The sequence below is a fragment of the Xenopus laevis genome, chromosome 4S (assembly GCF_017654675.1).
Source record: "Xenopus laevis strain J_2021 chromosome 4S, Xenopus_laevis_v10.1, whole genome shotgun sequence".
In the NCBI taxonomy this organism is placed as follows: Eukaryota; Metazoa; Chordata; class Amphibia; order Anura; family Pipidae; genus Xenopus; species Xenopus laevis.
The window spans coordinates 64,541,660-64,558,157 of NC_054378.1; the positions used below are offsets into that span (position 1 = coordinate 64,541,660).

The following is a 16,498-nucleotide window of genomic DNA, read 5'->3' on the forward strand; positions in this document are numbered from 1 at the left end:
CTACAATGGATTGGGAAATGTATAAACCACTAAGGTTAGCCCCTACCCTTTCAGAAAGACTGCTATCCTTCAGGCAGCAAATGGGGTTAACAGCTTAGCTATGTCCTAAAACTATACACCAAACACATAACTTGTGGGAATAGTGCGAATGGCGAAACCCCTTGCTAACTTAAGTGAAACAGTGCTGTTAGAAAAGAAGCAAGGAAGAAACGGTCATGCAAAGTCTGTTTAATCGATACGCTTGTGGTTTTTATTTGAAGATGCACCACTGCTACACTGCATTCTGGACTTCTGTCTAGCACACAGAGGATTCTCACTTCAAAATATTTGACTTGATTCATGTTCTTAGTTCTTATGCACAAACTCAAAACAGGATATCCACCAGATGCTGTATGTCTAATGCCACCTGGAAGACTGTTTTTGGTACACAATACCATTTTACATATAGTTTCTGCAATACAGTACCTGTGGGTGGCTCATGTCTGTCACACGAGGGTCGTTTGTCAACAAATGAATCCCCTTCTGATATTGTGATTTTTTTTTAAAAAAAATGGGACAAATGAATAAAATGGTAAATAAAAAAATGACATGCACAGCAAAAAAACAAAAACAAAAACTAAACATGGTTAATGCACTATATATGTATTTTCTTTACTATATATGTTTGAATGAAAGTGCCAACAAGCTGGAGCTATTTACTGTGCCATCATGAATGACTAAAAACGAACAGCTTGAAAACAGGTACACAGACCAGTAAGCCCTTCCCAACAAAATGTACAGAATTATAAAGTAAAATAGATCCTGCACACTAATAAAACAGACACTAAAGAACTGCCCTTGATAAAGGCACCTTTACAGAAATATGTATTCTCCCTCCCAGAATATCAGCTTTCTTATTTAAATGTTTTCCATGCTAGGTGGTATGCATGTGCTTTTTTGTGAAAATTGTCATTATATCATTGTATGTCATATAAATATGATATAATTTATGCTTTATATAAATGTGGATAAAGATCCTTCCATGCTCGCAATACCACCTTTGTGTCTATGATTTTTTCAGTGTGCAGCACGATTTTACTTTATAATTCAGCCTTTAAATAAGCCAGATTTAAAGTACTGTGGGACAGTGGTATTTACTTAATCTTTTGTTTGTCATGGTTCCATAAATCTGCATTATGCCCTAGCCTGCCCAACTTTGGTATTACAGAAAAATAAACTGAAATGTAATCCAGCATTTTACACTTAAAATCAAGCCAGTTTTTATTACTAAAAAGTAAATAATAATAAACCTAAATAACATATCGGTTAGTAATGCAAGATGAAAAACATTAAATCAAATAAATGAATGACTAGGTTCTTGGATGTTTGAACAAAAATTAAAAGGGAAATATGTAGTAAAAAGAAAAACTTAAGAAACACAAACAAACATTCTAGTTTCAGTTAGCACTAACAAACATCTTTTATGATCAGGTTAATTTCAAAAGTCATTATTCATTATTATTCCTTGTTTTTTCCTTATCCCTAGTTTTGTTCATTTAGTATAGATTCCGTATTACCATTATTACAGAAACCAAACAAGTTAAATATGTGGTTATAATTGTAGTAGCATAGATGTTGGGCCCCTTACATGGAATGCTTTGGGACCTGGAGTTTTCCTAATGTGCAGTACCTTGACTTATGGTTACTAAGAAACACAAAAAAGAAAGGAAAAAAACCTCCACAAAAAAGCCAAAAATTAAGAACTGCTTAGGGGAAATGGAATTGTTGGTTTCAGGACAACAGATTTCTGCATAATAGATCCTATTAATGTTAGTTGCCACATTCCATATAGTTATCCAAATGAATCCGAACGCTTAAAACCCTTAACCCACTGTGTTTTTTTTCCTCAAAAAAATTAAATGTGAACATGGATCACGAACAGGTAAACTCACAAGTAAACTCACCTGTTTTATATAAGATTTAAGTGTTTACCCACTGACATTTGCAATATCATTTGACCTGTTTTCAAATAGAACACCACAAATAATGACTTTCTTCCTGTTTTCAAAACAGTTTTTTTTTTAAATATGGTTTTTAAATATGAAGGTTTAATTTCAAGCTTCCCAGTAGCAGTTCGCTAACTGACTGAGATAAAAGTATTATTTTGGTGAACATGTAAAGGTGAGCTGCCCTTAAAGGGCTTGTATTTGGTTTGACTAAATACAAAGGCTTTGGCTAAAGCCAAATCTTTCAAAAGATTTGCTGGGATGTGTCTGAATCCTAGCAAAAAGTCATGTCAAACTGAAAGGGCACAAATAGGATACAAAAAAGTCTGTGTGTTGAGTGCAAATGGAAAGATGCCGACCTTTGCTTTATATCATGCATAAAATAAGCAAGCAGTACAAACAGCGTCTCTTTTCACTTTGGGCACCTTTTTTCACTTTGGGCACCTTTAAATGACTTACTCTGCTCTTTGTCTGTTCTCAATCTAGTTATGTAAATTAAGTCAGTAGACAGGTCAGTAAAGATATAATTTATAGTAGAATTTCCTTTTTAATGGTAAGACGTGAACCAGGTTTAATGCTACATGGGTCAGAAATAAGGTCATTATGAAAATGGGGTGTTGACATGACGTGAGTAATTATAAATTCCCCTTTGTATAATGATCTCCTCCTCACATGTCATGACTGAAAGCACAGGCAACATGGAGCCGAGATGACTTCATTACAATAAGTAAGCAATAAGGAATAAGTAATACAAATAATTAGAGTCATTGTCCATGTCCACTGCTTAACTAGAAAAGGGAGTTGCTACAGTCATTTTATTTATTACATAAATGTATCATAACTAACATATCTTGCTATCAGAATTCTTTAACAGTAAGCAAAGTGTAGATAATCATTCTCACACAGATATATGGTATCTTGCGAATCTTCACAAATCTAGGCCACTGTAATTATACTAAGTAACAGCCTAGACACGCCTAACACAGAAGGAATATAAAGAACTTTTACCAACTGTCGGTGTCGTGGCTGCACTCAGAGAGGTTGCTGAAGAAATGGAAGAGGTGCTTTCAGCGCGGGCAAGAGGAGCTGTAGGTGGAGGACTGGATGAGTGGATGGGAGGGCTGAAGGGTCTTGACTACAGGAGATAAACATATTGATGGGTTAGAAGAATTGATTTCCAGTATTTTTTAATAAAAATTTTTAGATTTCAAGATATTAGTGGTTATACTGTGAATCTCATGAAAAGTATCCTGAATGCCCCCTGCTGCTTGGCTTGTGAGGCAGCAGAGAGGACCACCACAACATCATTTCCCTGCCAAAGTACGTGTCAATTTAAATTTTTCTCATTGAGTGTACAGTCACCCAATGCTAGACCTGATAAGAGCAAAGAAAGGCTTGCTGCAGCAGGGACCTTATACTTTGTTGCTTACCAGGCTATGACCCGGACCAAGCAGCAGAGGGCACCCAAGATACATTTCACAGCAGTACAAGCACTGCCAATATATATATATATATATATATATATATATATATATATATATATATATATATATATATATATATATACATACACACACACACACACACACACACACACACACACACACACACACTAACCAGCCTGGAGAAAGGTCCCTGATGTGACTGAAAAATCACATTGACTGTACATGCATCTTTTAATACACTTATTTGGATTTATCACAAGAAATCTCGGTGTTGCCGTCTTATTTAGTATATATATACCAACTCTCTTTGTCTGAACTCACATTAGCCTACCCAGTTTAAACCCATGAAACCTAGAATTTAGAAAAATGTTAAATAGAACTAATGGTGTTATGGAACAAAAGGCACTTAGTTTGCCCAGGAGCAATAGCAATCAATCAACAAGTAGCATTTACTGGTCACCTAGTTAAAAGCATACATCTTATTGGTTGCTATGGGTTACTGCTCCTGGGCAAACTTTGTGTCTTTTATTACATATGGGGGAAAGCGTGGTCTTATTATTTTGTGTAAACCATAATATAAAATGTATAAGTTTTCTAAAGGTGTACTACCATTACCAATTTAAAATCAGTTTCAGTCTCTACCTTTTTTTAGTGAGTAAAGAACAAAATACTTATACAAGTAAACAAAAAACAGACTTTTCTTTTCAACACAATAGGCAAATATTATTTCAGCTTAGGCAGTATCTACTAGACTTGGGTTGAACAAGGGTTATATTGGCTTTTTAATTTTACTTCTATAAACCGTAGTCCCTGTTAAACTTGTTTCCTGTATAAATGTATTTAGTTTGACCTGGACACCAACACAGAGATGAATACAAAGTTAAATAAAAAGGTAAAACTTGAATTTGGCCTTGGAATTTAAGATACAATACGGCTTACGAAAACAAGAGAACAGTTTACGAACCACATCAGTAACTCCAGGCTTTGCGGGTGGTGGCTTTGGCCGAGAGGGTGGACGAGGAGGTGGTGGTGGAGGAGTTGTACTACAGATAGCAAGAGGGGTTGCAGGACGAGCTGGAGATGATGTACCTTAAATGTCATACACAAGTCATTAGACATAAGCTCACCTTAATTGCTTTTTTTAAGGCTTACCTTGAGGTACTAAACAAAATAAAGCCCAAACTGGAGAACAAACCAGATGATTAAGACATACTATCACACTGTATTGTTAAAAGAACACCTGAAAAAAAATGTTTCAGCAGCTGAACTCTCTAGAGAGCATTTGCAAGAAGCTAGAATACGGATTTTCAACTGGGTGAATAACTGCAACAGAAAAAGCAAGATTTTTAAATAGCAGCTGATGAGTTCAAATGTATGTTTTTTAATTAAGGATGCAATTCCAGCATTGGTTATTGCTAATGCTCTGCTCTAAAGTCTCTGATTTGGATATTTCATTGGATCCTGCTAAAAAGGTATATAACATCCAATGAAGAGGTCAGGCAACCAAAGCAGACATTTAAGGATAGCCTGCATAGATGAAATGAAAGAGGGTTTCCATATTTTACTCAAATAATTACCTTGGCTCCTCAAACCCTAATTTTAATGAAATTATTAGAAAAACACAGAATACGTACCACTTGTACAGCCAGAACTAGGGCTGGGTCCAGGTGAAGACACAACAGCTCGGTATGTGGGTGGTGGTGGTGGAGGTGGAGTTGCCCTTTGTCCCAGGCCAAAATCTTTAGGTGATGCAACAGTTTCTGGTAAATCATCTTTAATAAATTCTTGTTCCATTATTTTCTTCTGTACTTCCTCCAAATTGAGGGGAGATGGAATATTACGAGATGTCTCACTGGGGGGTGCTTCACAAGGACTTTCTGCTTCCAAAACTGGAGAATCTGCGGTTCTTTCAGGTGAAACCACTGGAGAAATCTGTTCTGGGGAAGGATCGACAAAGCTGACCCACTTATCTTCAGAGTTAACAATGACAGACTTTGGTGACAGTACAGGGCCAAAAATGTTGTCCAGGTCACTTATTGAGGGGAGATGGTCTTCAGAAACTTCTGGTTCTGTCATATGACACACTGCAACTGGAGTTTCGCAGAATTAAGAATAGCTAATATTATAAAACATTTCTGAAAGTGGGTACATGTTTCAAAACATTATGCCAAGCACAGGCAACATTCAGCCCAATGGATGTCACGTATCTGCAACTACCAGGATCCAATGGCATTGTCAACTGCTGGACAGGAACAATAACTTGGCATGTCTGCAGTTTGCTAAACATGAACTGTATTAATACTGGAATAAACCTTTTGCAATTCCAGGAGTATAAAAACATAATGCAGATCAGTAGCCTTTTTTATGACCCCAGTGACACTATCCCTGACATCAACACTTGGGCAACACCTGTGAATTTATGTTTTTACGGGGGAAAGTAACATTGGTCAAAAAGTATAAATAGTTAAGTTTAACCATTAATTAAGATTTGCAATGCAAAAAAAACCTAATAAAAAATATTAAGTTGCAACATACAAATTTTTTTTCTTTGTGCTCAAATTTGTTCTCTTTGCAAATTTTATTACATTTCCCCCGTTATGGGGAGATGTAAAAGTTGCAAAGAGAAAAACAATTTGCACAAACAGTTTTTATGGTTGACAAAAGCTATGTTACATTTGCACAAAGGAAAATTTGTTGGACCAAAGGCATATCTTTTCTCATTGTGAATATTTTTTCTGTTACCGACTTTTAATACATTCCCCCCATTGTGTTCCTGCAGAATCATTCATTAAGTTCTTTAAATCCTCAATGCATGAGACAAAGTCTTTCTTTGTACAAACCTGCTCCAACTGGCAGTGGGGAAGATGTTCTCGGTGGTGTTGCTGGTATATTTTTTGGTGGAATGGGTGGGGGTGCTGGTATTTAACAAAAAAAAAAAAAACAGGGTCAGAAGAATGTGATTGTTAATCAGACATAGGTGCTGGTTGAGGAGCATAAAGTTGAAATAAAACAGTTAACTGTCTAACATAAAAATGCAGGTTGTAAATTTTTTTTTTTAGTGAGGAATATTTAGTTCAGCAGTTACATGGCCACACAATGCCTATATACTGAATGTGTTAGATCTATAGTGTCAGCCAGACTTCTGCCTGATTTGGATGACAGTTATTATGCCTTTATAAAACCTGACTGAATAAATGTTATCCTTACTTCCAGACGGATACGGCCTTGAAAGCGTTGGCAATTCTTCATTCGTGCTGGGTGTTTGCACTGGTCCCCAAATTTCTGATTGCTCTAACGGAGTTTAAAAAAAAAAAAACCCACACACTCAACAAATAGAAGTCTCGACAAAACAATCTTGTGTTTGTTCTTTTATATTTAGAAACATATTTCAGACTTTAAACGATATACTGTAAATAACCTACATGAGTAAAAGGACTGACTGTTTATTATACTAATTATACTAATCACAAAGATGCCATAATTCTTATATCCTGACAGTGTGCTGAAAATGTATCAAGTGTGTGTTATCTAGCCTCCGTCAGAAGTACTAAAAAACAGTTTTATTTGAGGTGTTTTTGTGTATCATAATTTACGGTTGTGTTAGATTTAAAAAATCTCTAACGCCAATGAACTGGTACATACAGAGTGTGTGACTTTATAAGATTAAGATTATAAAAAGGAATTAATTGGTTACTCTTACCATCAATATTTGGCCCTTCAAATGCAGATTCTAGTGGAGGACCAAACAATTCAGCAGGCTCCTTCTTGCTGGATTTTACGGCAAAATAAAAAAAGGATGAAAATGTATTCTTAATTTAAAGGGGTTGTTCACCTTTAAAGGATAAGTAAACCTTTAATATAACTCAGTGTAAAATTAATGAGGGTGCTATTCTAAGAACTTTTGCAATAAACATTATTTAGGTTATTAAGGGATACATGTACTGTTAATATGAATGCATTTTGCTCCAACAACGCCACCTGCTGGTCAGTTTCTGACCTGTCTGACCACCAAGTAGTCAAGGAAGTTGTCAGGAGAAAGAAAGAGGCTGCTCTGATGTTCTTCTGCTTAGGAATAAAATTAGAAACTTTTCTCAAATTTTTTATTTTATTTTAATTCTTTATTTTTATTTTATATTATTTCAGCAGCTCTCCAGGTTGCAAGTTTAGTTAACTGGCTACTAGGGTTCAAATTATCCTAGCAACCATACTACGATTTGAATGAAAGATTGGAATATGAATAAGAGGGCCTAAATAGAAAGATGAATAGTAGCAATAACAATAAGAGGGAGATTTATCAAATTTTGGATTTAGAACTCACCACAATAAAACTCACTCAATTTCAATTCATTCCTAGGGGATTTTTAAAAGCATATTTATCAAATGGTGAAATATGATTCTAAAAATCCCACAGGATTGAATAGACCATAAGTGAGTTTTTCTGTGGTGAGCTCTAATCTCACATTTTGATAAATCTGCCCCTTAAATGTGTAGCCTTACAGAGCACTTGTTTTTTGAAAACTGGAAAGAGTCAGAAGAAGAAGGTATATAATTCAAAAACTATATAAAAATTAAGGACAATTGAAAAAAATATGAAATATTAGCCATTCTATAACATACTAAAAGTTAACCACCCTTTTAAAGCTAAACAGATGACACAAAGCTTCCCTTAGTATTAGATTTATCTGCACTGTATTTAAACCATAGGTTTACAAATTAAAGACACACCCACACACATATCACTAGAGGAGAATCACATTCATTCTTCTGTTAAATATGGTCTTTCAGATTTGCTGATTCTAGATCACTATTTGTTCAAGCAATCTAAATGATGACTGACCTCACAAGGTCAGCTGTTGGTGTAGAGCGCCTTGGCCTTGCAATCTCTTCACCTGAAAAGAAAAAAAAATAGGTAAAAACTAAAATTACTTTTGCAGGTACAAATGTGTAAGAATAAAAGTATTTCGTTTCCTTTCACTCAACATAAAGAATACGAAATACTGCAGTGAAAAGTACGAAACTCTGTTTTGTGTAGGAACTCATATACAGTATGTTTGTTTCATATATGACCACAAGAACACCAGTGAAACACACAGTTTGGTTGTTCATTCAAATACCCATTGTAAGATATTCCTTTATTGGTAGCATCATGTGGCTTTGTGCCAAAATCTTGTTTAAACAGCTTCCATCAGCAAATAAATGGCATAAATTGGATGCTGGGTTTCATTTGGAGGGGTTGAACTTGATGGACTTTGGTGTTTTTTCAACCTGATCTAACTATGTAACTACTGTATGTAAGGTCAAAAATTACTTAAAAAATCTGTCCAAATACTTTTTCATTTACTGGACTTTAGATTTAGGGTTCTAATAAAGTATGAATAATTATATTTCTGATCAATAAATTATCAAGTACACAAGCCTAGGATATCACCAGCAATTCCTGCTAAATTAATTGAGTACAATAGGAAAGGGGCTCTTTAAGACTTTATAATCTATATTTAATAATTTAGTGCGGTAGATTACCACACAGTATAGTTTGCCCATAGCACTTAATTAACTCCGGTCAAAATCCCAAATTCTTAGTATAATATTTGGACCATTCATCCTCTGAATTACTTATATAACTATCTTCAGTGTTTATATGTGCTAAAAATCTTTTTCAAATAAATTTCGTGACACTAATAACACAAGTAAGCAAGCCAAAGTAAGGGCTATTGTAGGGCGATGCACGAACAAACGGGTTCCTAAGCGGCAATGGCCCGTGCATAGGGAAGCTTTCACACGTCACATGACGTAAGTGACGTATGCGGAAGGACTTGCGCAACGCCAAACCGCAATAGAATCAGAACCCTATTTAAACCAGCAGAAGACACGTGCAAACTACTTATGCCCCTGAAGAAGTCGGATATCCGGTGAAACGCATCGGGCGGGCATAGGTGGACGGTGGGAGACCAGCTCCCAATGTAGCCAGGTGTAAATTCTGGGTCAATAAGCTGAAGGGAGGTCTGGGTGGCTGGAACTTTATTGGCATACAGCAAAGCTGTTTATATAATGAAGGTGCCTTTTACTGAGCGACTTGTTAAAACAGATTATAATGTGGCGCACAAGTTAGACGTACCCCAATTTTGACCACTCTAGCCAACGGGGGCTGCAGATTCAGCAGCTCACTGTTTCTGTCTCACAGCTCCAGCCTATGTGTTTTTAACATTGTCTGTGTATATATAGCAGCGTTGTCTTTTTAATGCATCACGAATAAAAGTTGAGTTTTAAGTGGCCAATTACTGCAGCACCTGAACTGGTTAACTGGTGAACCACAGAGTGGATACAACAGTTACAATGTATTCCACTCTGAAGTTTCACAATTGTTATATGCATTTACTGGACTATGCAACTGAAAAGCGAAGATACAAGGGCTGAATTGCACTTTGAAATGTTTGAGGTGGAACTGGAGCCATGGCTATCTTTGAGACATTCCCCCATATGTAATATAAGGCACTAAGTTTACTAGGAGCAGTAAACCATAGCAACCAATTTTGCTTTTAAACAGGAGACCAGTAAATGCTGGCTGCTGATTGTTTGCTATGGGTTAAACCACTGGGCAAACTTACAGCATTTTATTACATAACCCCAATTGTTGTTTTTCAACCCATGGAGTCAAAAATGAAGTAAAAAATCACACATGTAGTTCTTAATAAATACATTAAAACAAAAGGAAAGACTTAATTTGCATTGGATAGAACAAGGTGCTGTATACACTACAAATCATAACTGTATACACTACAAATCATAAAACAGAAAAACTAGAATCTAAGAATCATATAATCTTACTTACGGGATACTTTTCTCTTTAGAGTACCCTATTAATAGAAACAGAGATGTATTATAGTAGACTACAGACAGTGTTTTAATACCAATTTCCACTATGAAAATAAATGCATGCACAATTAAACAATATACAGTTGTAAATGTTGAGGCCAGCACATACATAATTGTGGTGCGCATAAAGAATTTGTAATTAAGCACAAAATACAATTTAAAGGCAATTGACACATGGAACATTTTATAATCTGTACAAGAGGTGATTTAACAGAGCCCAATATGCCATTGCCTTTAAAGGGGTGGTTCACATAACTTTTAGTATGTTATAGAATGACCAATTCTAAGCAACTATTCATTTGGTTTTCATTATTTATTTGTTATATTTTTTTTAATTAATTGCCCTATTCTTCTGTTTTCTTTCCAGCATTTAAATGGGGGTCACTGACCTCATATAAAAAACAAATGCTCTGTACATGTAAAAATGTATTGTTATTGCTACTTTTAATTAATCATCTTTATATGCAGGCCTTCTATTCATATCCCAGTCTCTTATTCAGATCAAAGCATGATTGCTAGGTTAATTTAGACCTTAGCAACCAGATTGCTAAAATTGCAAACGATAGAGAGTCTGTATAAAAAGCGAAATAATTCAAAAACTACAAATAATAAAACATGAACAACAATTGCAAATGGTCTCAGAATGTCACTCTCTATATCATACTAAAAGTTAACGCAAAGATGTTTGCACAATTATGTAATTGGAGCAGCTTTTCATTTAAGGGGGCATCTCTGTGCTATTATGAGATTAGACTTGCATGTGGCAATCTTATAATAATAATAAAAACAAAATTAAGGGGCAGATTTATTAGTATTTGAGACAGTGTTTATTTGTATATCTATGAATGTTTTCATTCATCCGGGTCATTGTGTATCTAGTAGAAATACATCTAGAGCAGCAACTGTGACTATTCAAGTTTTAAAAAAAATGTGTGTTTTTGCTGCATTTTTTTCAAACTAAAAAAAAAAGTCTAGAGCAACTGGACTTGCTGAGCAATCATTGAAGACTATTTACTACTCATCCGAGCAGCTTCTTCAGTTCAACTACCTGGTACAGGAAGTCCTCGTCATATAAACTCTTCCACTAATCAATCATAATGGTGCAATGTAAGTATTCACGAGAGGCGACAGTTGATATTCTGAAGATTTTCCTACACCAGTCAGTTGAACTGAAGAAGCTGCTCGGATGAGTAGTGAAACGTCTTCAATGATTACTCAGCAGGTCCAGTTGCTCTAGACTTTTTATTTTGTAGTTTGAAAACAATGCAGCAAAAACACAAATTTTTTGAAAACTTGAATAGTCACGATTTATAAAATAAATAAAAAAAGCCTGAACATTTGCAAATTAAAGATGCCATGTATCTACTAAAACAAACGGGCATGGTTTCCCGAAGTTTTCAAGTAACATTTTAATTTCTTCCAAGGTTATTAAAATAGTTGAGATTTTCATCCTCATTAAAAATTAATACATTCAGCCTCATTGTAAATGAACATGGTTTGTTTGCATGTTTTTTTTCTGTGACAATTTTATCCGAGTCTTTTTTAAAATATTCTAGTAATGGAGAATAAAAAATACAGTTTTGTTGCAGTATATTTTTTCCCTTTTAGGGTTTTATTCCCTAAAATGCAAAAATTAATAAATCTACCTATTTTTTTTCCACACCAGCCCAATCCACTGGTAAACAGACTGATTTTGGGCCAGCCTGTACAAGTCTAGTTTCTGCATGTGTAAAAATTCACTGCACATGAGTTCATGCACAAATGCCTGTGTGTACAAGTCTTTGCATAAACCATGTTCAATTCTTTAATGCTAACATAGCATTTGTATGATTATACTTTAACACACAATAATCCCTTCTACTTTTTGGTGTTACTGACTCTTCCATGTTTAAGTGAAGCATCTTAAAGTGGAAATAGCCTAAGCCACCAGTGTATTTTTCTGCAAACAACTATTTATTCAACAAAACATGTTTCGGATTACAAGGGACCCTTCAAAAGTGAACTTTACAAAGCATGTACAAGCCTTATAAATTCACCCACAGGAGGTGCCAGTTGTCTAGAATGGTTTTTAAAGCTTAAGGCTCAGGGCAGACAGGCAGATTCGGGGAGATTTAGTCGCCTGGCGACTAATCGCCTCTTCTGCGGGGTGACAATCTCCCCAAACTGCCTTCTTCCTGCCTTCCGCCTGCTTGAATGAGAAAATGCCAGCGCAATGCACTCGCGGTGCTTCGATTTCCGAAGTGCACCGCAAGTGCATTGCGCTGGCGTTTTCTCATTCAAGCAGGCAGAAGGCAGGAAGAAGGCAGTTTGGGGAGATTGTCGCCATGCAAAAGAGGCGATTAGTCGCCAGGCGACTAAATCTCCCCGAATCTGCCGTCTGCCCCTACCCTTAAAAGACAATTCTGTGTTTTGAGGAAAGTTTATATGTTTAAGTGTAGGTTGTAGTCAGTCTTCTGTTAAAGTCTCTAACCTAAATCTGATTTACACTAAACTGGCCATAAAATAGTATGCTTGGGCAGTTTGGCTAATTTAGGAATTTGGCCAATTAAGGAGTTAAAACCAACGCATGATTATGAGGTCTGGCGATCAGTTTCAGACCACCCTGTCATTTCATATATCAATTGAAAAGCAGTCAATTGTTACAGTAAATTTTTCAAATAAAAATATGATGTAAAAAAGGAGAACAATAGACAGATTATAGGAAGGTACCATAAGAATCTGAATTCTAGCAGAGATCAGAAGTCTCATTAATGAGTTGCAAGTGCAGCATGGACACAAAATTGTGATACTAGTGACAAGTATGCTCTTGTATCAACGCACCTGTAGGTGCAGGAGGTGGACATAACATTGTGTATGGGCACATCACAGGAAGTTTGTGGAAAGTGCTGCATTTTGTGTGTGTGGGGGGGGGGCATTTAGGGCTCAAAACTGCACTTTGCGCACTGGAGGGGGGCTTTATGTTTTAATATCCTTAATTCAACTTTGTTAGAGTGTAAGATATGTAGCTCATAATGCATTCTTCTCATAACCTTTAATGTATCCTTTTTATTATTTGCTATTTGTTTTCCTACAATGGAATAAAACAAATGTAGTTAAGTTATTCCATAAAGAATATAATAAAGCAGGAAAATAAATGTTCTGTCTTACCGGGCTACGCCTCTGTGACCAGCAAAAGGGAAGAGAGAACACATACCTAATCAAAGAGTGATAGATCAGTAAACACTAACATAAATACATCATTAAACACTGCCTGTTAATTTACTTTAAATACAAATAAAATATAGATAATACACATTTGTAGTTTTTTTCTTGGTCTCATACCTAATAAAATCTAATATAGTCAGTCTTTTTTGTATTAGGGAGGAAGTACTTGTAGATTCTTCAGAGCAGCCCATACCCTCCTGTTGCCATCTAACTTTTACTAAGCATAGTATAACATTCTAATGATTTGGATAAATGACAGGCTAACAGGGCACACAAGTGTTATAAGCAGAGACACTGGCTGATAAATACCACTGGGGGAATTTTCTCTATGATACTGTATTTTCTGGTACACATCTATGATTGCAGCCTATAGGCTTCAAAAATAGTTTCTATTAGCTTGGCATGCAACCAATTAGTAAGCACTCCTGCTAGCAATTATTTCCCTAGGGCTTTTCTGGTGGCATCTTCACAGACCACCTCAAGCCACACCTACTGATGGAGATATAGCTATCTACACATTTCGCTCAGATGGCTCACCATGTCACTCTATTTTACTGGATTTTTTCCCACAACTTTTTCTCCTTTTAACCTCTTCCTTGATGGAGCTCTCTGATCTTGCCACAGTGTATGGATGTACATTGCCAGACAACACACAATGCTGCACAGATCAAACAACCAGCACTGTTGGAATTAAAACCGATGGCAGGCATGTGGTTAAATGAATGTCAAAGCGTTTGCTTTGTAGGAAAACAGCTCATTTGGACTGATCCTTTTTAAACAGTGTGTTTCTTATAGAAGAATTGTCACTTTCATAAAATCCAATTGGTATTAGGTGCTTAAAGGAATTGATCAGTGTAAAAATAAAAACTGGGTAAATAGATAGGCTGTGCAAAATAAAAAATGTTTCTAATATAGTTAGTTAGCCAAAAATGTAAAAAGCCTGTAGTGACTGAATGTCTAACATAATAGCCAGAACACAACTTCCTGCTTTGCAGCTCTCTTGGTTTCCACTGATTGGTTACCAGGCATTAACCAATCAGTGACTTGAGGCAAGGCCATATGGGTCGTAATAGTTTGCTTTTGAATCTGACCTGCATGCTAAGGATCAGTAGCAAACTCACTGAACAGTTATTTCCCATGTGGCTCCCCTTAAAGTGATACTGACACGAAAAAACTACTTTTTAAAATATGAATGTGCACTAAAAGTAACCTATAGGTTATGTTAATCATTTTTTGCTGAGAGGTTCTAAGTTATTGTTAGTTGAAGTTTCTAAACCTGACGTTTGCCAAACTGACTGTCCCATTTCAGCCGGTAAGTTAAAGTTTCCAATTCTAACAAATTCCTGCACAGATATGGCAGCCCCCTGATACAGGAACATTGGGCATTAGACAGGTAATGTAAAAGCATTGTGCAAATACTTTATGGTAAAGTTATAAGTAGCTTCCAAAGGCAATATTATGATAGATGTATGATAGATAAATAAATAAAAAGTTTAATTTCTGGTGTCAGTATCTCTTTAAAGTCGCTGACTAACTCAGAGTTAGAGAACTGAAAAGCAGGAATTTGTGTTCTGTTATGTGAGACATCCAGTCACTCCAGCCTTTAAAGATTACATTTTTGGCTAACTAACTATATTAAAAACATTTCCTATTTTGCACATCTATTTACCAAGTTTTTATTTTTACACTGTTCCTTTAAAAGAAAACTATACCTCTGAACATAGTAGGTCTAACATAAACATAAACCACATTGAACTGCATATTTGTAACACACTGAAGTAAAGATTTTTCATTAAAGGGGAACTCTGGCTTCCAAACAAAAAATTTGATAAAGAGGCCCACATAACACAAATCCTCTTCTCTTTCTGCATCATTTGAAATCCTGGCAGGGAAGGAGGGATTAAAACTCTGATGTTACAAATTGTAACAACTTCTCCACAGCTTACAGACAGCATGTATGAACTACATAACAACTGTATTATGTAATGTATTATGTTCTATATGATTATAATGTCAATGCTATCTATCACATTTATAACCTTCTGACATGGGAATTATTTTTTGGTGTTATTGTTCCTTTTTATGATTGTTTACTCATTCAGTGATATCAGAAGGGACTAAGGAGGATTTCAAGGGAAGCCTGTAGTGCCAGTAATAAAATGGATTGCTAGGCAGCAGCTTACCAGTAGTATTTGCAGGGGATAGACTGAGGTAAGAACATGCATTCAGTAAGGAGTTTTCATTGGCTGTTACTAAGTTATTGGGAGGGCTTAGGAAGGAGGAATTGTGTTCCTATTAACTTTTAATTAAAATGGAGTCTACCGCCTATGATGAATAGAGCAGAATAGCTCAATAAACAATAATAATTGTAAAGGTTTTCATAATTTAAAATTAATTTAGGAACAGGAACTGATACAAAAGCTGAAGAAGGCCCTGTGCAAAATAATTTACAATCTAAAAGGGGAAGGGATTGAGACACAATGTGTGGGACTGGACAAGATTAGAAATAAGCAGGGTTAGAAGTGTAGCATATGGAATTGCCTTTGGTAGTTAAACGGAATGCTTCTCAAAAGATATGTGTTTTAAGAGATTGATTGAAAGCAGAACGATTGGGAGAAAGTCGGACAGACCGTGGGAGAAAGTGCAGCCTTGCAAAATCTTAAATGTGAGGAGGTAATGAGAGAAGGGTGAGGAACAGGTCAGTAGAGGAGCGGCATCAGAAGATTTTAGCGGCATCCTGGGTGATAAATTATTTTATTTTGGATATGTTCCGTGGGTGTTCCTTAAGTGACATGATTTAATAAATGACTGGATATGAACAGCGAAGCACAGGGCAGAGTCTAGAATAACCGCAAGGCACCGGGCCTGGGAAGACAGGGCGATAGTGGATTGTTTACTACAATAGATACTTCTGGAATGTCACAGGTGTAAGTCGGGGGAAAGAGTGTCATCCAAGTAGAGATGGGAGACAGGCAGGAAAAGACCAGAGTT

At 36.0% G+C, this 16,498-nt stretch overlaps 1 protein-coding gene across 9 annotated transcripts in view; it reads right to left on the reverse strand.

Annotated features, from left to right (window-relative positions):
- sgip1.S (SH3GL interacting endocytic adaptor 1 S homeolog) overlaps window positions 1–16,498 on the reverse strand; it is a 65,748-nt gene that overhangs the window by 22,326 nt on the left and 26,924 nt on the right. For 5 of the 9 annotated variants that reach the window (XM_018260751.2, XM_041561355.1, XM_041561354.1 and 2 more), the window contains 10 exons: window positions 13,451–13,462; window positions 10,260–10,284; window positions 8,268–8,319; window positions 7,131–7,198; window positions 6,638–6,721; window positions 6,271–6,345; window positions 5,065–5,520; window positions 4,395–4,519; window positions 2,994–3,120; window positions 466–522 (listed from right to left, as the gene is read on the reverse strand). In XM_018260751.2, coding sequence (XP_018116240.1) covers window positions 466–522; window positions 2,994–3,120; window positions 4,395–4,519; window positions 5,065–5,520; window positions 6,271–6,345; window positions 6,638–6,721; window positions 7,131–7,198; window positions 8,268–8,319; window positions 10,260–10,284; window positions 13,451–13,462 — 1,081 coding nt within the window. The remainder of the gene's footprint in view (window positions 1–465; window positions 523–2,993; window positions 3,121–4,394; window positions 4,520–5,064; window positions 5,521–6,270; window positions 6,346–6,637; window positions 6,722–7,130; window positions 7,199–8,267; window positions 8,320–10,259; window positions 10,285–13,450; window positions 13,463–16,498) is intronic. The other 4 variants (XM_041561356.1, XM_041561359.1, XM_041561358.1 and 1 more) reach the window with 1 other exon arrangement.